We start from the raw sequence: 22,382 nt of genomic DNA, 5'->3' as shown, positions 1-22,382 counted from the left end.
AGTAGTTGATGGTATAAGACCCAGCAAACCAAAGAGAATGACTAGTTCACTTGTAAAAAGCAATTTTATGAAGTTAGAACAGAGAGAGCCTGACACCTAAAATAATTCGAACCATTTGAAAACTCTTATGTAACATTATTAGCTGTAAAGTAATTACTTTGAGGCAGCCTAGGCTTTACTTGAGATGCAGTGGATTAATATGACTTATTTTTCAGTGTTACAATTGCCCCCGCACTCTGACTTCTTGCATTTAATTAAATATTTTAGTCTTGTTCTTATAAGTGAAAATATATCAATTGTATCATTAATTAGTTCACATATATGTGTTTCTTGAAACAAAAGATGATGAGTGTATCTCAAGTAGTTTGTGAGTTATTAAGGAAAATGTAAAATATGTTACAATTGCCCCCGGTCTCCCCTACACATAAGAAAGTAGCACTAAATTAGTTAGAGCAGATTAAACACTAGCTGGTGTACATTAGAAACCAGCTGATGGACACTACAATAGCTGAGGTTCGTTAGCATTAGAAGATAAATGTTAACATTACAAACTAACATTTAGCATTACAAACTAACCATTAGCATTAGAAGCTAACTGTTTAGCATTAACAACTAACATTTAGCATTAGAAACTAACCGTTGGCATTAGAAGCTAACTGTTTAGCATTAACAACTAACAGTTAGCATTACAAACTAACAGTTAGCATTACATACTAACCGTTAGCATTAGAAGCTAACTGTTTAGCATTAACAACTAACGGTTAGCATTAGAAACTAACAGTTAGCATTAGAAGCTAACTGTTTAGCATTAACAACTAACATTTAGCATTAGAAACTAACAGCATTAGAAACTAACTGTTTAGCATCAGAAACTAACTGTTTAGCATCAGAAACTAACTGTTTAGCATCAGAAACTAACTGTTTAGCATCAGAAACTAACTGTATAGCATTGACAACTAGCATTTAGCATTAGAAATTAGTATTTAGCTTTAGAAACTAACAGTTAGCATTAGAAACTAACTGTTAGCATTAGAAACTAACTGTTACACAGTACATAGCAGCTGGTAGCCTTTGGTAACTAGCAGGTGTGAACTACAAACAGGAGCACATTATAGAGAAACTTATTGCTGCACATTATACAAGTTAATTAAGATTGAAACTACCTAGTGCGCTTTATAAACCAGTTACTACATATCAGAATGTAGTTAGTTCACAGTGGAAAGTAATTAGTACACAGTAAAAAGTATTAAGTACACAAAATAAAGTTTTTGCATCAGTAACTTGCAGCAGATTAGAGGAAAGATGGAAATCTGTCTCACAATGAAAAGAAGAAGTTCTTGTTGGTTTGGAGAAACAATTGTAAATTATATTTTTCTTTTACATAAAGAAACAGTTTCAGATACTTAATCATTTCGACTTGGACCTTAAACACTGGAAGGTTAGTATCTTCGTTATGCTGTGTCACTTTAAGAGCCCGTTTTATGCTGAAGATAAAGCAGTCAGGTGTACAGTCACCTGAGTCCTGAAGAAAAACAGGAAAATGTTCAGCTTTCAGTCTTTTTTATCCCTCGAGATTTCTTTTGACTGTTTTATTCATCTGCCCCCCCCCCCACCACGAGAGCCTGCTGCAGGTGGATGAGACAGGTGAGTCTCTCACACACACACTCTCAGGTGTTTAGTTTCTGGTTTTGGGACACAGGCGACTCAGCAGGATCTCAGAGTACACCTGGTTCACTGGTCCTCTCACGTGATAGGATGAGGCTTTAGGCCATGCCTCTTGGTCTGGGTCCGGCACAGCTGATTGGCTGCTGAGTCCAGGTCCGGGTCTGGTGGATTTGGTTCTGTTGGTTGTGGACGTCGTTTCGTCTATAGGCCTGGGGGACTGAAGCTTCTCCACCTGTCACAGCAGAAGAAGAGTTGCCAACACCTGGTTTCAGTATCTGTTAACGAGGTTCAGGAGTTTTAAGAGTCGTGTTAACGATTAGAGAAACACCTTCTCAGATTGGTCTAGGTGCTGTGGATTCTCAGTGGATGTTCTGAGATATAAACTTGTCTATCGTCTACGTAAAGTGATGTTGGACGTTGACTGATCATTTTTCCAAGAGAGAGAATGAAAAAAGAAAATTCTTCCTTCAGGAACAAAACTATAAACATGAAATAAATAAAGTCGTTATCTGTTAATCAAGACAAACAGGGCAGAGTGATGTGATTGGCTGTTGCTTTAGGCGGAGCTGGCATGCAGCCGTCGTCACCAGAGAACCGTCCGAACAGGTCGACTGAGCAGCTCATTATGGCCAGTCTTCTGCTGGGCGGCGACCTCTAGTTGCCGTGGTAATTATGAAGGAGCTAAAGAGGAGGTCAGGTGACATAGTACAAAGAGCGACAAAGTCCACATCATGAGGTGGAAAGACGGGTCAAACAGAAGCAAGACTTTCATCACTGAGACCTGGGTTCAAATCTGGTGTGAAACCAAGTCAGGGAAGACTTGTTTAGAGTTTTAAGTTAAATAAAGTTACGGTCTTACATCATGTAATGTACTAAATTTAACCCAATCCACCACCTTTTCATAAACTTAACCAAACCACTACCTTTTCCCTAACCAAACCACCAACTTTTCATAAACCTAACCAATCCACCACCTTTTCATAAACCTAACCAAACCACCACCTTTTCATAAACCTAACCAAACCACCACCTTTTCATAAACCTAACCAATCCACCACCTTTTCATAAACCTAACCAAACCACCACCTTTTCATAAACCTAACCAAACCACCACCTTTTCATAAACCTAACCAAACCACCACCTTTTCATAAACCTAACCAATCCACCACCTTTTCATAAACCTAACCAAACCACCACCTTTTCATAAACCTAACCAAACCACCACCTTTTCATAAACCTAACATGTCCACCACCGTTTCATAAACCTAACCAAACCACCACCTTTTCATAAACCTAACCAATCCACCACCTTTTCATAAACCTAACCAAACCACCACCTTTTCATAAACCTAACCAAACCACCACCTTTTCATAAACCTAACCAATCCACCACCTTTTCATAAACCTAACCAATCCACCACCTTTTCATAAACCTAACCAAACCACCACCTTTTCATAAACCTAACCAAACCACCACCTTTTCATAAACCTAACCAATCCACCACCTTTTCATAAACCTAACCAAACCACCACCTTTTCATAAACCTAACCAATCCACCACCTTTTCATAAACCTAACCAAACCACCACCTTTTCATAAACCTAACATGTCCACCACCGTTTCATAAACCTAACCAAACCACCACCTTTTCATAAACCTAACCAAACCACCACCTTTTCATAAACCTAACCAAACCACCACCTTTTCATAAACCTAACATGTCCACCACCTTTTCATAAACCTAACCAAACCACCACCTTTTCATAAACCTAACATGTCCACCACCTTTTCATAAACCTAACCAATCCACCACCGTTTCATAAACCTAACCAAACCACCACCTTTTTATAAACCTAACATGTCCACCACCGTTTCATAAACCTAACCAATCCACCACCTTTTCATAAACCTAACCAAACCACCACCTTTTCATAAACCTAACCAATCCACCACCTTTTCATAAACCTAACCAAACCACCACCTTTTCATAAACCTAACATGTCCACCACCGTTTCATAAACCTAACCAAACCACCACCTTTTTATAAACCTAACATGTCCACCACCGTTTCATAAACCTAACCAATCCACCACCTTTTCATAAACCTAACCAAACCACCACCTTTTCATAAACCTAACCAATCCACCACCTTTTCATAAACCTAACCAAACCACCACCTTTTCATAAACCTAACCAATCCACCACCTTTTCATAAACCTAACCAATCCACCACCTTTTCATAAACCTAACCAAACCACCATCTTTTCATAAACCTAACCAAACCACCATCTTTTCATAAACCTAACCAAACCACCATCTTTTCATAAACCTAACCAATCCACCACCTTTTCATAAACCTAACCAAACCACCACCTTTTCATAAACCTAACCAAACCACCATCTTTTCATAAACCTAACATGTCCACCACCGTTTCATAAACCTAACATGTCCACCACCGTTTCATAAACCTAACCAATCCACCACCTTTTCATAAACCTAACCAATCCACCACCTTTTCATAAACCTAACCAAACCACCACCTTTTCATAAACCTAACCAAACCACCACCTTTTCATAAACCTAACCAAACCACCACCTTTTCATAAACCTAACATGTCCACCACCGTTTCATAAACCTAACCAAACCACCACCTTTTCATAAACCTAACCAATCCACCACCTTTTCATAAACCTAACCAAACCACCACCTTTTCATAAACCTAACCAATCCACCACCTTTTCATAAACCTAACCAATCCACCACCTTTTCATAAACCTAACCAAGCCACCACCGTTTCATAAACCTAACCAAACCACCACCTTTTCATAAACCTAACATGTCCACCACCGTTTCATAAACCTAACCAAACCACCACCTTTTCATAAACCTAACCAATCCACCACCTTTTCATAAACCTAACCAAGCCACCACCGTTTCATAAACCTAACCAAACCACCACCTTTTCATAAACCTAACATGTCCACCACCGTTTCATAAACATAACCAAACCACCACCTTTCATAAACCTAACATGTCCACCACCGTTTCATAAACCTAACCAATCCACCACCTTTTCATAAACCTAACCAATCCACCACCTTTTCATAAACCTAACCAATCCACCACCTTTTCATAAACCTAACCAATCCACCACCTTTTCATAAACCTAACATGTCCACCACCGTTTCCTAAACTTACCTTGAGGAAATCCACATCAGCCCTGACTCCTCGTATATGTTCCTCTGAGGATCCATAAACATATTATTCAACACATTCTCACTCCAACTCAACACATACGGATGCTTGGTCAGACCCCTTGGTGTTGCTTTTTATTGCCATGGGCACCCATTAGTATAGTTTTTGAATGTGTAGGGCTCAAGTTAACAACAATAAATAAGCAACGTCCGTTTAGCCTTTAAAAAAAAGTATATGTTAACGTTGCGACAGGTTGCAATTTGGTTTGATTTCAAAAAAGATCATGGTTACGTTACTTACGTAAGTTAAGAAACGTTAGTTGTGTAACTTAAGCAACTTAAAAACATTCAATGTTGACATTTTGTTTTACATGAACACCTGTCCTGGTTGAAAGTCCGGTTTCTGGCCCACCGCAGCCACCTCCTTACTCTGTCTCTGTGCTTGCTTCCCCCAGTGCGTTACAAACTGACACCAACGGGTCTTGAACATGCGTCAGTATATGACGACTTGGAAGTGAGAACGGGTTGTATTATTTACTGATCTGTAAAGTTACCTCGTGAAAGTGGCAGCCACACCGCCCCTGCAGGAACTCTTTGTACCGACCCATTGTGATGCTGAATGTGTCAATTGCCTCGTACCCATAATGCTTTGCTGTGGTGATGATGTTACGGTTCTCCCTGTAGAGCTTCTGGATCTCCTTCTGAAAGGTCACAACAAACAAACAAACGATCATTGTGTGAGAGTGCGTTGATATAAAATCAAGCAGACGTGCAGCAGGAAGCAGAAACATACCAGACTGAGAGACCGGATCCCGTCTACAGGAAGGTGGAAACCCATCCCCAGAGACTTCACCACCACCAGGACGTCACCCAGAGACTCTCTGGGGGGGGGGAGGGGCAAAGTGACCACGTGTGTCATAGAAACCACACTCAGGTTATAACTTAAAACAACACTTATGCAATTTAGCAAACGTCTGTAGACCACAATCACATGACGTCTCAAGTGAAGGCAAGTTTATTTGTATAGCAACAAGGTCATTCAAAGTGCTTTACATAAAACATAAAAACAACAGGGAAATATAAAAAAGGCTTTCCCACCTTTGCTCATTTTACTCCTTTGATTCCGAATCTCCCACTCTATCCCCCCTTCAGTTACTTAGGGACTCTAACGCTAAGGGGACTCTAACCCTTCTTTAGATACAGTCATCACTGTAAATCCAGAATGTCCACACTACAAACTCTGGTAAAAGTGGTTGACAGCGGGCCCTGTCAACAAGTTAACAGCGGACAAAACAGGGACTCTAATCCTTGTAATTCTACTCGGCTCTGTTAACTGAGGATCAGCTGAGTGAGACGGTAGAATCAAAAGAGCACTCTAAGCTTTTTAAATAGTGTCTAAAAACATGAGAGCTGCAGATTCTGGATCAGTGAGGTAGTTTAGTGCAGTGATCCTCAGATGCACCTGCTCACCTGTTCAGCACCTCTCGGACCGTCTTCAGGTGATCCGTGTTGAGCCACTGCACTCCACCCACCACCAGAACTGTCAGGTTTGAGTTCACCAGAGGTCGTGACCTTCAGGGGAGAAACTCATCAGGACATGAGCAGCACAGTGTGACCCCCCCCCCCCACCCCCCATCAGGACTGGTCCTCTCACCTGTCCAGCAGCTGCAGCAGAGCCTGTCTGAACGTGGGTCTCTGGTTCTTCTGCAGCCAGAACTGAGGATAATACGAGTAGCTGACGAGGGTCCGTCCCCCATTCAGGTTCCTGTAGACCAGCGTGTCGTGAGCTTTGCCCCAGTCCTCCAGGCTGGAGTTCACCCGCTCCATCAGGAAGTACATCATCCCACGATTGGTCGAGTCGCCGATAAACAAAACCTGAAGAGAGACGGGAAGGTTCATGTTCAACAGGTGATACACATCAAGACACCTGTCCCGTGTTGGACCACATGGAAGACCTCATGTTGGACCACATGTTAGACGCATATTGGACCTCATATTGGACCACATGTTAGACCACATGTTGGACCACATGTTGGACCACATGTTGGACCACATGTTAGATCACATGTTGGACCACATGTTGGACCACATGTTGGACCACATGTTAGATCACATGTTGGACCACATGTTAGATCACATGTTGGACCACATGTTGGACCACATGTTGGACCACATGTTGGACCACATGTTGGACCACCCGCTGGACCACATGTTAGACTGCATATTGGACCTCATATTGGACCACATGTTGGACCACATGTTGGACCACATGTTAGACCACATGTTAGACCACATATTAGATCACATGTTGGACCACATGTTAGATCACATGTTGGACCACATGTTAGACCGCATGTTAGACCGCATGTTAGACCACATATTAGATCACATGTTGGACCACATGTTAGATCACATGTTGGACCACATGTTGGACCACATGTTGGACCACATGTTGGACCACATGTTAGATCACATGTTGGACCACATGTTGGACCACATGTTGGACCACATGTTGGACCACATGTTGGACCACCTGCTGGACCACATGTCGACCTCACCTTCCTGTTGGTCATACAGTCCTGCAGAAGGGGGCGGTCCACTAGCGGGTGATAACAGCTGTCAGGTTGCCAGGCAACCTCCCTCCAATCACACGTCCTGTTATCAGAACAGCTGAGACACGGAACCACCCACCGACCTGAGACAGGTGAGACAGGTGAGACAGTATAAAATATACAATTTACAAACAGAAACAGAAATTTTACAGTTTGTCTTTCAGTTTTTATTGTGATCCTGGAGTTCCTTCTGCTGCTGCTAAGATTCATCTTAGCTCAAAGTTTTCCAAAGAAGGTCAAAGTCAAGGGCAACTGGACTTGGTTGAAGATTTCTTGGTCTTTCATCCAAGTCCAGTTGCCCTGGGAGACTGAGAACCTTCACAGACATTAGCTTAGCTTAGCTTAGCTTAGCTTGGTTTGTCTTAACTTAATCAGATATTTTCTAAAGTGAAATCTGATCACAATCTGAACAGTCTGACGGAGCTGATCGATACTGAACCTGCCCATGTGAGAGACAGGAAGTGACACCAGACCTGGTACGTGTCCCGAGTTGCAGGTCTGAAGTGGACTCTGAGACTGGATGAAAGGCTGGAGACCGCAGGACCGACCGGGCTGGACCAGCAGACCACAGTCCTGAAACACAGAGTCCAGAACAGGAAGGGGGTCAGGTAACTGTCGGTACGGAGGGCCGGACTGAATGCGATGTCATCTGTGCAGCGAGTCTGTTTTTACTCATCAGTGAATAAAGAGGCTCCAGTCAAACAGACTTTTTACCAACTTTCCTCACATCACAATGAAACTCTGACAGGAAACATAACCATTCATTTTTTATATGCAAATGAGGCATTTCCTCATTAAATATGCGCTGATTTGCATATCACGCAAATCCATTTTCCAGCACATAGATAAGAGTCCGATGAATTTTTTTGGTTTTATTGGCTTCAGACATTTGCAGAACGCTTTATCAAAATCTAGTGATTTGTTCAAAATTTATCCCTTAAAATCTGAAAATTGGCTGAATGAATTTTTGGACCCCAGAAACGTTTTAGAAACAAAGGTGTGAAGAATCCCTGACATTTCCCAGCATGCAACAGGAACACACAGGTGGAGCCCAGTGATAGTCTCTGCTCCTTCTTCTCTGATCTGTTCCTTCTGTTCTCACTTTTAAATCAAACCTTTCTTCTTCTTCTCTTTTGTGTCACAGATCTCTGGCGAGCGACGTCCCATCATCCTCTGCCGCTGTCAGAGGTCAGAGGTCAGATAAACCCGACCGGCCCAGTGCTCAGAGGCCCCGTGGGAGCCGCCACGTCTGGCCCCGACTTCAGAGCTGCCGCCGCCACACACGTCCTCACAAACACACACTCTTCTTCTTCTGCTGCAGGTTTCGGCGCGGCGGCGTCACATTCTGCACGGTGGCGTCGCAGCTCACAACAAAGTGCAACAAGAAAACTTAACAGGGATTTTCTTGTTCGTACCTGAGCTCAGAGTAAACGGACAGGACGCTGGTCTGAGAACAGCCGCCGCCGCCAGAACACACAACTCCCACTGGAAAACACCAAACAGGCCGGCGGCGCTTTCATCTGACAACAACTGTGCTGCTCGGCGCCACGGACGCAACCTTTTGTCTTTTAATGTCATTTAGCATCAATAACCGGCTTTATATTTCTGATCAATAACCACAGAAAGAAGGTTTCGTCCAGATCACCTGAGTCGTTTTTAACAATATTTTGAAGAAATGTGAAATGCAGCAGCGTCCCCAGGGTCCCCAGTGTACCAAGCATCCCCAGTGTACCAAGCGTCCCCAGCGTCCCCAGTGTACCAAGTGTCCCCAGCGTCCCCAGGGTCCCCAGTGTACCAAGCATCCCCAGTGTACCAAGCGTCCCCAGCGTCCCCAGTGTACCAAGTGTCCCCAGCGTCCCCAGGGTCCCCAGTGTACCAAGCATCCCCAGTGTACCAAGCATCCCCAGTGTACCAAGCATCCCCAGCGTCCCCAGTGTACCAAGTGTCCCCAGCGTCCCCAGCGTCCCCAGTGTACCAAGCATCCCCAGTGTACCAAGCATCCCCAGCGTCCCCAGTGTACCAAGTGTCCCCAGCGTCCCCAGTGTCCCCAGTGTACCAAGCATCCCCAGTGTACCAAGCGTCCCCAGCGTCCCCAGTGTACCAAGCATCCCCAGTGTACCAAGCATCCCCAGTGTACCAAGCATCCCCAGCGTCCCCAGTGTACCAAGTGTCCCCAGCGTCCCCAGTGTCCCCAGTGTACCAAGCATCCCCAGTGTACCAAGCGTCCCCAGCGTACCAAGCATCCCCAGTGTACCAAGCATCCCCAGTGTACCAAGCGTCCCCAGCGTCCCCAGTGTACCAAGTGTCCCCAGGGTCCCCAGTGTCCCCAGTGTACCAAGCATCCCCAGTGTACCAAGCGTCCCCAGCGTCCCCAGTGTACCAAGCATCCCCAGTGTACCAAGCGTCCCCAGCGTCCCCAGTGTACCAAGCATCCCCAGTGTACCAAGCGTCCCCAGCGTCCCCAGTGTACCAAGTGTCCCCAGCGTCCCCAGTGTCCCCAGCGTCCCCAGTGTACCAAGCATCCCCAGTGTACCAAGCGTCCCCAGGGTCCCCAGTGTACCAAGCATCCCCAGTGTACCAAGCGTCCCCAGGGTCCCCAGTGTACCAAGCATCCCCAGTGTACCAAGCGTCCCCAGCGTCCCCAGTGTACCAAGTGTCCCCAGCGTCCCCAGGGTCCCCAGTGTACCAAGCATCCCCAGTGTACCAAGCGTCCCCAGCGTCCCCAGTGTACCAAGTGTCCCCAGCGTCCCCAGTGTCCCCAGCGTCCCCAGTGTACCAAGTGTCCCCAGCGTCCCCAGTGTCCCCAGCGTCCCCAGTGTACCAAGCATCCCCAGTGTACCAAGTGTCCCCAGCGTCCCCAGTGTACCAAGTGTCCCCAGCGTCCCCAGTGTACCAAGCATCCCCAGTGTACCAAGCGTCCCCAGCGTCCCCAGTGTACCAAGTGTCCCCAGCGTCCCCAGTGTCCCCAGCGTCCCCAGTGTACCAAGCATCCCCAGTGTACCAAGCGTCCCCAGTGTCCCAAGCATCCCAAGCATCCCGAGTGTACCAAGCGTCCCCAGCGTCCCCAGCGTCCCCAGGGTCCCCAGCGTCCCCAGGGTCCCCAGTGTAAATGACACCTATGGATGGAAGTTACTCAGCTTTTCTGTTGTTGGTTTGAATCTTGCATCAAATGTAAAATGTATTATTACTATATGAGTATGTATTTTTATGATTATTGTATTACTAACATGTATAATTACAGGTTTAATATGTCTAGTTGAGCAGCATGAACACGTTTGCAGCCAGGGGAAGAAAAACAGATGAAATAATTGTGTTTCTGAATTCCTTGGATTTCTTCACTGACAGATAATTCCTGAAGTTCAGCTCACAGAGGAAAGTTCACATGATGAAGGTGCACGTTGGTCGTTCACATATGAAACGATATTAAACATATGAAGGTCGGAGGTGTGAGGCTTGAACTTTGACTCTTATTGTCTGACTGAGCTGAGATCTTGAACTTCATGTCTTGACTGATTTGTCTGTTTCTGATTGTTGAATATTAGTTTAGTTTACAGCTGATGTTTGGCTGCTGATAATAAACGGAGGATGAACAGTAACAGCGGCTGTTTCTTTCCTGTGTTTCTTGTGAGTTTTTTGCCGCAGGACAGAAATATTGCAGTACTTTTAAGTGTACTTTCTTGTATGAACATGTGGAAGTGAATAATTTGTCTTTCTTGTTTCCGTCTGAGTTTAAAGTCTGTTTTTCGTGTGAAAGTGTTGGTTCTCAGTGAAACTTTTCTCTTTACACGACTCCAACAGGAATAATCCTGTTTGATCAAAGAGCCGAACTGATCTCAGATCTGATGTGAAGCGACTCTGCGGATCAACACGTCGGCTGAAGCCTCATTAGCTCCGAGACCCGGACCTCCCGAAACCAGAGAAACCCTCTGCTGAACTGGATGTTAACGAGGATCCATGTGGGTCTGTTAGAGCTGAAGCTGCAGCAGGACGCCTCAGATGTTTGTTCACATTCTTTCTGTCGTCTGTCTGAATTTATTCCTTCTTGATTTCAAACATGTGTTGGTTCTGACGGGTTTCTGGCTCCGACTCTGCTGCTGGAGTTTAAATGTTCGTGACTGAAGGTGCTGCTGAGACAGATCACATGAGGACACCAGGACACCAGATTTATTTTGGGGAAAACGGGACATTTTAGCTCGGTGGTCAACGTGTCAATAAAAGATCCAGTTTTAGTATCTACCAAATAAAAATGGTTTGATGTTCTGTGACCATGGTAACAGGACACCAGCCTGTTCAGTCCTCCAGAGCTGCTGTTTCTGTGTCAGCAGGCGTGCCGCCATCACACACTGCAACTCCGCCATGTTTGTAGTTCTTCTGTAAATCTCAGTAGTACAAGTCCAGTGAAAAATCTTAAATGGAACAAAGTTAAAAACAACGTTTACGTCACCAAAACAGTCATTTTAGATCTGAAATTAACAGTAAAATGATTTCACTGTAGGATCAACTGAAGACCAGCTGCTCTGTCTGCCTTCATCAATATTATACATCATATATATAGAAGAAATAAAGCTTCTATTCACAGGCTGCTCCAACGTGTTGACTTTCCTTCCTCTGCTGCAGAAGAACTTTAACTCATTACTGATCCCTGTCTTTACCTCCTCTGCTTATTCTGCAGCAGCTAACACTCTTTTCTACCTGACAAACAACATGAAACTAACCCATCAGGTTAGCACACAGCTAGCGCCCTGTTAGCACTTAATTAGCTGTTGACTGTTTAAATGATGAGACACTCCAGGCTGCTGGTCTGTAAATGCTTCAGGAGCTGGAAGCTACAGCCAGCGTGAACGGAGAAGAAAGGTTATTTAAGGTGAAGGATGAAAGCTGCAGTGAGCTCAGATCCTGGATCAGGTCCATCTGGACCCATCAGCAGAGACAGGATCATGATCCAGAGATGCAGGGAAGTCTGATCCTCACATCCTCAACATGTGTTCCAGAGCAGCTACTGTGCTGCAGCCACAGACAGACAAAGAGCAACGCTAAAGCAGCAGTAGCACCGACGCTGCTGTTTAAAAGCTGGCAGAGACTAAAACAGTCCATCAGCTAAACCAGCAACGACAGTCAGCTGCGACCTCTTCTTCTTTCACGCCTCCGGTTCTTTTCTCTTAATCCATTGACTTTCCCAAAAAACCTTATTTAAAGAGTTTTAAGCCTTGAACTGATCCAACCAGCTACGATATGAACCATGACCGTAAAAACTTTTGAATCTGCAAGAAAAATGTTAAAGAGACAAAGAAGGTCCCAGACTGCGAACATCAGTATTTAAATGAGTGAAGGAACTACTTTTCCCATGAACCACTACGAATGATACCTTTTCCAAGGACGTCCTACCACAGACGGTACAGTTACCTCAGCAAAGTCTAAATCTTCAAGTCTTCATTCTGTCTAGATCTTGATGATCATCAGGAACTAAACTGGACCTGTAGAAGACGCTGGTCCTGTCGGCCCTGTTTAAGGGCGAGACGTGGAAAATGAATCAGGCAGATGACCAAGCAGAAGATGCCTCAGACAGATCCACTGGGAAGATCATGAGAGTGAGAAGAATTGATTAAGAAGGCATGAAACCACTGCGAGCAGGAAGATGGAAGATGATTTGGCACAGACAGGCTCGAGAAACCATGACGACATGGCGCCAGAACCACGTGGAGACATCCAGCGGAGAAAGAGGCGGGCTGGGACGAAGCACGAGTGATTGATTAATCAGTGGAGGAGGAAACAGATCACAGATCAGCATCTGTTCCTATCAAATAAAAGAAACGAGGGAACTGGCTCAAGGAGAGTCCACTCAGGTCGGATCCTTGATTTGGACCCGTTACTATGGAAACCAGGCTCTCTGCACCGCACAGAATACAGACTGAGCTGCCATGGCAACGCCAACGACCAGAGAGCGATTCGGCTTTTGATGCTCGGAGAAGAACAACGATGGTTTTCACGTGTTGAATAAAAGTGAGTCCATCTGGAGGTTAGAAGGCGCTGATCCACACAAAGAAAATACCTCAGTCAAGTATAAATATATATATATATATATATATATATATATATATATATATATGCACACAGTGTAAGTATGTACAGTATCTCACCAAAGTGAGTCACACCTCACGTTTGCTCACTACTTTACACTGTTATACAAGCTGCACGCTCACTACTTTACGCTGTTATACAAGCTGCACGCTCACCACTTTACGCTGTTATACAAGCTGTACGCTCACTACTTTACGCTGTTATACAAGCTGCGCGCTCACTACTTTACGCTGTTATACAAGCTGCGCGCTCACTACTTTACGCTGTTATACAAGCTGCGCGCTCACTACTTTACGCTGTTATACAAGCTGCGCGCTCACTACTTTACGCTGTTATACAAGCTGCGCGCTCACTACTTTACGCTGTTATACAAGCTGCACGCTCGCTACTTTACGCTGTTATACAAGCTGCACGCTCGCTACTTTACGCTGTTATACAAGCTGCACGCTCACTACTTTACACTGTTATACAAGCTGCACGCTCACTACTTTACGCTGTTATACAAGCTGCACGCTCACCACTTTACGCTGTTATACAAGCTGTACGCTCACTACTTTACGCTGTTATACAAGCTGCGCGCTCACTACTTTACGCTGTTATACAAGCTGCGCGCTCACTACTTTACGCTGTTATACAAGCTGCGCGCTCACTACTTTACGCTGTTATACAAGCTGCGCGCTCACTACTTTACGCTGTTATACAAGCTGCGCGCTCGCTACTTTACGCTGTTATACAAGCTGCACGCTCGCTACTTTACGCTGTTATACAAGCTGCACGCTCGCTACTTTACGCTGTTATACAAGCTGCACGCTCGCTACTTTACGCTGTTATACAAGCTGCACGCTCGCTACTTTACGCTGTTGTACAAGCTGCACGCTCGCTACTTTACACTGTTGTACAAGCTGCACGCTCGCTACTTTACGCTGTTATACAAGCTGCACGCTCACTACTTTACGCTGTTATACAAGCTGCACGCTCGCTACTTTACGCTGTTATACAAGCTGCACGCTCGCTACTTTACACTGTTATACAAGCTGCACGCTCACTACTTTACGCTGTTATACAAGCTGTACGCTCGCTACTTTACACTGTTATACAAGCTGCACGCTCACTACTTTACACTGTTATACAAGCTGCACGCTCACTACTTTACACTGTTGTACAAGCTGCACGCTCGCTACTTTACGCTGTTATACAAGCTGCACGCTCACTACTTTACGCTGTTATACAAGCTGCACGCTCGCTACTTTACGCTGTTATACAAGCTGCACGCTCGCTACTTTACACTGTTATACAAGCTGCACGCTCGCTACTTTACGCTGTTATACAAGCTGCACGCTCACTACTTTACACTGTTATACAAGCTGCACGCTCACTACTTTACACTGTTATACAAGCTGCACGCTCACTACTTTACGCTGTTATACAAGCTGCACGCTCACTACTTTACACTGTTATACAAGCTGCACGCTCACTACTTTACACTGTTATACAAGCTGCACGCTCACTTACATTTATATTGGAGCAAAGAGTCATTTCTTCAGTGTTGAAACATGAAAAGATAGAATCAGATGAAATATTTCACTTTCTGTGGAATGATTCTAGAATATATGGAGGTTTCACTGTTTGACTTGAACTACGGAAAGAAATGAACTTTCCGGGATCTTCTAATTTTCTGAGATGCACCTATGTGTCTACATATACAGGCCTATGTATATAACAGAGAGAGAGAGACGTCATGATGAATCAGAACAGTGAAGCAGGGCTTCGTCCAATCACATTGTTTACAGCCTTTAATAGTTCAGCTCACAAACTCAGTGACGATGTTTATTGTAACAACATCTGTAAAATATCACAGTCTGATATTCATAAATTAATCAGACTCACAGAAAGATTCACTTTTTCTACAGCTTTCTACTTGGATCAGCCAGAACATTACGACCACCTGCGGGTCGCGACACAGGCCTCCCTGACCCGTCTCCGTGGACTTTACACTTTTAATAGCACATAAAGAAGAGCAGGACCTGTGATCAGGTGTGTAAGGACCTGGGGGGGAGGGGCACCTGTCTACCTGTCAGCAGCTGTACTTTTATCTTCACATGACTGAACTTCAAACAAGTGACCCCACACCGCATCAATGGCCCCTCTATTATGCAGGGGCCCCTTCGCCGACCCCACAGCAGGATGAGGGAACACCTACTCTCTTCATCTACCTGTCTGTCTGAAGCTACAGGTAGATCACAGGTGCAACATGGTGAAACAAGAGAAGAAGAGAAAGAATCAAAGAAGAATCCAGAGAAGCGGTTTCACGGCTTCGCTTCGTCATAGACTTCATCCAGACCAGATGTTTCATTCTCCAACAGAGAGCAGGAATTTATTCTTTCATGAAAACACATTTAATCCTCTGAGACAACTGGTGAATATAAAAACATAAATTCAGTTCCAGGACATTTTGGGACCGTCTGTGTGGTCGCTCTGTGTTTTTTGTCTTCGTTGTGTCTCTGAAGGAAAATGTCCTCAGATGTCCTCAGAGAGAAATGGACATCAGGATTTGTTGGACGCAGCCTCACGTTTCCTCTGAGCTCTGCAGCCATCAGGGCGCCCCGCTGTTAAACCACAGACGGTACAAAAGAAGTGGGCGCCGTGACGTCACCCGTTGGGTTGTGGACCGCCGTTCTGAAGCCTCCAGTTTGGAATTTAGTCGTCACCATCTTGACTTTTTGGAACCAACTGGACCATATTTGGACGAGAGGGTGGAGCTAGCTAGCTTGGTTAGCAAGGTTTAACTGGGATGTTAGCTGGGATGCTAATTTTAGCTAGTGACAAACAGGCTTAAAATAAAACGCACTCACTGAAAAATGAGCAGCCGACTCCTGATGAGCTTTTTCAGCAGCGCTGGTTAAATGTACACAGAGCAGCGGATACAAGTCGCCTCTATCCTGATTGACAGCTTGTCAGTCAGCTTGTAGCCCCGCCCTAAAGCTGGTCTCTGTTCCTCTAAATGGGACCATAATTACTAAATGAACATCATGCTGTGTTGAAGAAGACTTGAAACTAGCGACTGAGACCACAAACTCATCAGGAAAGTGTTTACTGAGGGAATAAATCAGCTGACAAGTAGAAACATTTTCTCAGAGACTTCTATACAATCACACTTCTTTCTGAAACCAGGGAGTCGCCCCCTGCTGGCTGCTGGAGAGGACGCAGGTTTAAGTCGCCCCCTGCTGGCTGCTGGAGAGGACGCAGCTTTAAGTCGCCCCCTGCTGGCTGCTGGAGAGGACGCAGGTTTAAGGCGCCCCCTGCTGGCTGCTGGAGAGGACGCAGGTTTAAGGCACCCCCTGCTGGCTGTTAGAGAGGACGCAGGTTTAAGGGCCCCCTGCTGGCTGCTGGAGAGGACGCAGGTTTAAGTCGCCCCCTGCTGGCTGCTAGAGAGGACGCAGGTTTAAGGCGCCCCCTGCTGGCTGCTAGAGAGGACGCAGGTTTAAGGCGCCCCCTGCTGGCAGCTAGAGAGGACGCAGGTTTAAGTCGCCCCCTGCTGGCTGCTAGAGAGGACGCAGGTTTAAGTCGCCCCCTGCTGGCTGCTAGAGAGGACGCAGGTTTAAGTCGCCCCCTGCTGGCTGCTAGAGAGGACGCAGGTTTAAGTCGCCCCCTGCTGGCTGCTAGAGAGGACGCAGGTTTAAGTCGCCCCCTGCTGGCTGCTAGAGAGGACGCAGGTTTAAGTCGCCCCCTGCTGGCTGCTGGAGAGGACGCAGGTTTAAGTCGCCCCCTGCTGGCTGCTAGAGAGGACGCAGGTTTAAGTCGCCCCCTGCTGGCTGCTGGAGAGGACGCAGGTTTAAGTCGCCCCCTGCTGGCTGCTGGAGAGGACGCAGCTTTAAGTCGCCCCCTGCTGGCTGCTGGAGAGGACGCAGCTTTAAGTCGCCCCCTGCTGGCTGCTAGAGAGGACGCAGGTTTAAGTCGCCCCCTGCTGGCTGCTGGAGAGGACGCAGGTTTAAGTCGCCCCCTGCTGGCTGCTAGAGAGGACGCAGGTTTAAGGCGCCCCCTGCTGGCTGCTGGAGAGGACGCAGGTTTAAGTCGCCCCCTGCTGGCTGCTGGAGAGGACGCAGGTTTAAGTCGCCCCCTGCTGGCTGCTGGAGAGGACGCAGCTTTAAGTCGCCCCCTGCTGGCTGCTGGAGAGGACGCAGGTTTAAGTCGCCCCCTGCTGGCTGTTGGAGAGGACGCAGCTTTAAGTCGCCCCCTGCTGGCTGTTAGAGAGGACGCAGGTTTAAGGCGCCCCCTGCTGGCTGCTGGAGAGGACGCAGGTTTAAGTCGCCCCCTGCTGGCTGTTAGAGAGGACGCAGGTTTAAGGCGCCCCTGCTGGCTGCTGGAGAGGACGCAGGTTTAAGGCGCCCCCTGCTGGCTGCTAGAGAGGACGCAGGTTTAAGGCGCCCCCTGCTGGCTGCTGGAGAGGACGCAGGTTTAAGGCGCCCCCTGCTGGCTGCTAGAGAGGACGCAGGTTTAAGGCGCCCCCTGCTGGCTGTTAGAGAGGACGCAGGTTTAAGGCGCCCCCTGCTGGCTGCTGGAGAGGACGCAGGTTTAAGTCGCCCCCTGCTGGCTGCTAGAGAGGACGCAGGTTTAAGGCGCCCCCTGCTGGCTGCTAGAGAGGACGCAGGTTTAAGGCGCCCCCTGCTGGCAGCTAGAGAGGACGCAGGTTTAAGTCGCCCCCTGCTGGCTGCTAGAGAGGACGCAGGTTTAAGTCGCCCCCTGCTGGCTGCTAGAGAGGACGCAGGTTTAAGGCGCCCCCTGCTGGCTGCTGGAGAGGACGCAGGTTTAAGTCGCCCCCTGCTGGCTGCTAGAGAGGACGCAGGTTTAAGGCGCCCCCTGCTGGCCGCTAGAGAGGACGCAGGTTTAAGGCGCCCCCTGCTGGCCGCTAGAGAGGACGCAGGTTTAAGTCGCCCCCTGCTGGCTGCTAGAGAGGACGCAGGTTTAAGTCGCCCCCTGCTGGCTGCTGGAGAGGACGCAGGTTTAAGTCGCCCCCTGCTGGCTGCTGGAGAGGACGCAGGTTTAAGGCGCCCCCTGCTGGCAGCTAGAGAGGACGTAGGTTTAAGGCGCCCCCTGCTGGCAGCTAGAGAGGACGCAGGTTTAAGGCGCCCCCTGCTGGCTGCTGGAGAGGACGCAGGTTTAAGTCGCCCCCTGCTGGCTGCTGGAGGGGACGCAGGTTTAAGTCGCCCCCTGCTGGCTGCTGGAGAGGACGCAGGTTTAAGTCGCCCCCTGCTGGCTGCTAGAGAGGACGCAGGTTTAAGTCGCCCCCTGCTGGCTGCTGGAGAGGACGCAGGTTTAAGTCGCCCCCTGCTGGCCGCTAGAGAGGACGCAGGTTTAAGTCGCCCCCTGCTGGCTGCTGGAGAGGACGCAGGTTTAAGTCGCCCCCTGCTGGCTGCTGGAGAGGACGCAGGTTTAAGGGTTCAGCTTTCAGACCCGGAGGATCCTGTTTGAGTGGACGAGAGGAATTTAAAAGACATGAGGTGAAAATGTGTTTGAAATAAGCGAGTGGTGTTTTCTCTTCAACCCCTCAGGGGCCACAGATGTTTGATGCTCAGAGCTTCTTTCACTGACGTGTCAGCAGATTGTTGACGGTTTGATGTTTTCTGGCTTTCCATGTTTAACACGGAGCAGCTTGGCGTGCTGGTTTGTGTCAGAGCGCTTTCCTTTAAATTATGTCCACATGTTCGTCAGCTCAGCTATACAAGCTCATTTCTGCCTTTTCCCACTGTTTCTAAAATGTCTTTAATCTCACCTGACCGTGACATCATATCCAATAGGAAAACAGCTGACCTACCTGCAGGAAGCTGCACGTCACATGATCCCCGAACATAGGCAGACTGGGCCGGCTCTCGCGGTACACGTGGACGGTGTAGATGGTCATGACGGCAGGCTCCGTCTCAGCGCCGTCCGTCACCAGGATGCTGATCCTGCTGTTGCCAAGGCCGACCGGGTAGTTTGCCATCCTGAAGAATAAGAACCTTTAGTAATGTGGACTTTGGGCTCAGAAGTCAGAAGTCAGGGGTCCTGGTCTCACCTGGGGCCTCGGTGCTCATCCAGGTGAACCCGACAGGCTGAACTGACAGGCTCCGGCCGGATTCGAATTGTCACCGTGTCAAAGGTCACCTCGGCACGATACTCTCTCACCTCGGGGCTGAAGGACGGGGTCAGAGTGAGGGGGGGGTCAGTGTAGATCTGTCTGAGGTGGGAGTCCGAACAGGGGCCTGAAAAACAAACACCTGTTAAAGGTCCAGGGTGTAATATTTAATATCACTGTGTGTTCAGTGGTGTGTACAGACCTGACATAATAAACCGTTTTTTTTTATTACCTTAGAATGAGACATTTCTATCTACAGACACCGCCGCTGCTCTTACATGGACGTCACCATGTTGCACCACCATGTTTCTACTGTAGTCCGAACGGACAAACTGCTCTACAGAGCGTGCTTCATCACTACGTTGAATACATACAAAACGCTGTGTCTCCAGCTGTTTTACATATTGACAAGTTGTGTTAACGATGTCTCACCTTCAGCCTCGTCCTGTAGAGACGCCAGAGCTGACTCCTGATTGGTCAGTTTTTCTGTCTCATCAGTTCTGCAGGAAACATGAAAAACACCACTTACAACAGCAATAACTACAAAAACAACAGCATCAGCAAAAACAACTACAACAGCAGCAACAGCAACAACTAAAACACCAGCAACAACAACAGCAGAAAAAGCAACAACTACAACACCAGCAACAACTACAAAAGCAGCAAAAGCAACAACTACAACAACAACAACTACAACAACTGCAGCAGCAGCAACTACAACAACAACAACTACAACAACTGCAGCAGCAGCAGTAACTACATCAACAACAACAGCAGCAGGAGCAACTACAACAACAACAACAACAACTACAACAACTGCAGCAGCAGCAGTAACTACATCAACAACCACAGCAACTACTACAACAGCAGCAGCAACAACAACTACAACAACAGCAGCAGCAGCAGTAACAAAATCAACAACAACAGCAACTACTACGACAGCAGCAGCAACAACAGCTACAACAGCAACAACTACAACAGCAGCAACAGCAACGACAACAGCAGCAGCAGCAACAAAAACTACAACAACAATGAAAACAGCAGCAGTAACAACAACTACAACAACAGCAGCAGCAGCAGCAGTAACAAAATAAACAACAACAGCAACTACTACGACAGCAGCAGCAGCAGCAGCAGCAACAGCAACAACTACAACAACAACAGAAGCAATAACAACAACTACAACAGCAACGACAACAGCAGCAGCAGCAGCAGCAACAACTACAACAACTACAACAACAGCAGCAACAGCAACAACTACAGCAACAACAGAAGCAGCAGCAACAACAACTACAACAACAACAGAAGCAACAGCAACAACAACAACAGAAGCAGCAGCAACAACAACTACAACAACAATGACAACAGCAGCAGTAACAACAACTACAACAACAGCAGCAGCAGCAGTAACAAAATCAACAACAGCAACTACTACAACAGCAGCAGCAGCAACAACTAAAACAACAACAGAAGCAGCAACAGCAACAACTACAACAACAACAGAAGCAGCAACAGCAACAACTACAACAACAACAGAAGCAATAACAACAACTACAACAGCAACGACAACAGCAGCAGCAGCAGCAACAACTACAACAACTACAACAACAGCAGCAACAACTACAGCAACAACAGAAGCAGCAGCAACAACAACTACAACAACAACAGAAGCAACAGCAACAATAACAACAGAAGCAGCAGCAACAACAACTACAACAACAATGACAACAGCAGCAGTAACAACAACTACAACAACAGCAGCAGCAGCAGTAACTACATCAACAACCACAGCACTACTACAACAGCAGCAGCAACAACAACTAAACCAACAGCAGCAGCAGCAGTAACAAAATCAACAACAACAGCAACTACTACAACAGCAGCAGCAAAAACAGCTACAACAGCAAAACTACAACAACAGCAACAGCAACGACAACAGCAGCAGCAACAAAAACTACAACAACAATGAAAACAGTAGCAGTAACAACAACTACAACAACAGCAGCAGCAGCAGCAGTAACAAAATCAACAACAACAGCAACTACTACGACAGCAGCAGCAGCAGCAGCAGCAACAGCAACAACTACAACAACAACAGAAGCAATAACAACAACTACAACAGCAACGACAACAGCAGCAGCAGCAGCAACAACTACAACAACTACAACAACAGCAGCAGCAGCAACAACAACTACAACAACAACAGAAGCAACAGCAACAACAACAACAGAAGCAGCAGCAACAACAACTACAACAACAATGACAACAGCAGCAGTAACAACAACTACAACAACAGCAGCAGCAGCAGTAACAAAATCAACAACAGCAACTACTACAACAGCAGCAGCAGCAGCAACAACTACAACAAAAGCAGCAACAGCAACAACTACAACAACAACAGAAGCAATAACAACAACAACTACAACAGCAACAACGACAACAGCAGCAGCAGCAACAACTAAAACAACAACAGAAGCAGCAACAGCAACAACTACAACAACAGAAGCAGCAACAGCAACAACTACAACAACAACAGAAGCAATAACAACAACTACAACAGCAACGACAACAGCAGCAGCAGCAGCAACAACTACAACAACTACAACAACAGCAGCAACAACTACAGCAACAACAGAAGCAGCAGCAACAACAACTACAACAACAACAGAAGCAACAGCAACAACAACAACAGAAGCAGCAGCAACAACAACTACAACA

The 22,382-nt window shown here is 46.8% G+C and overlaps 1 protein-coding gene across 1 annotated transcript; it reads right to left on the bottom strand.

The window, feature by feature from the left end:
- Positions 1 to 180: 180 nt before the first annotated feature.
- LOC119903334 (cadherin-like and PC-esterase domain-containing protein 1) lies at positions 181 to 20,164 on the bottom strand (the record flags this gene model as incomplete). The annotated part of the gene is given in 10 exon segments (XM_038719501.1): positions 181 to 1,897; positions 5,417 to 5,563; positions 5,656 to 5,743; positions 6,333 to 6,434; positions 6,517 to 6,737; positions 7,421 to 7,557; positions 7,948 to 8,047; positions 19,365 to 19,533; positions 19,605 to 19,791; positions 20,097 to 20,164. Coding segments are annotated over 10 exon segments (1,441 nt in total), but the record flags the coding sequence as incomplete, so codon positions are not given.
- Positions 20,165 to 22,382: the final 2,218 nt, after the last annotated feature.

This window comes from Micropterus salmoides, unplaced genomic scaffold, assembly GCF_014851395.1.
Source record: "Micropterus salmoides isolate LMB-PRFRI ecotype aquatic unplaced genomic scaffold, ASM1485139v1 Ms_hic_scaffold_1479, whole genome shotgun sequence".
Taxonomy (NCBI): domain Eukaryota; kingdom Metazoa; phylum Chordata; class Actinopteri; order Centrarchiformes; family Centrarchidae; genus Micropterus; species Micropterus salmoides.
Note: the sequence above shows the minus strand (reverse complement) of the source record. Positions and strands in the feature narration are given on the sequence as shown.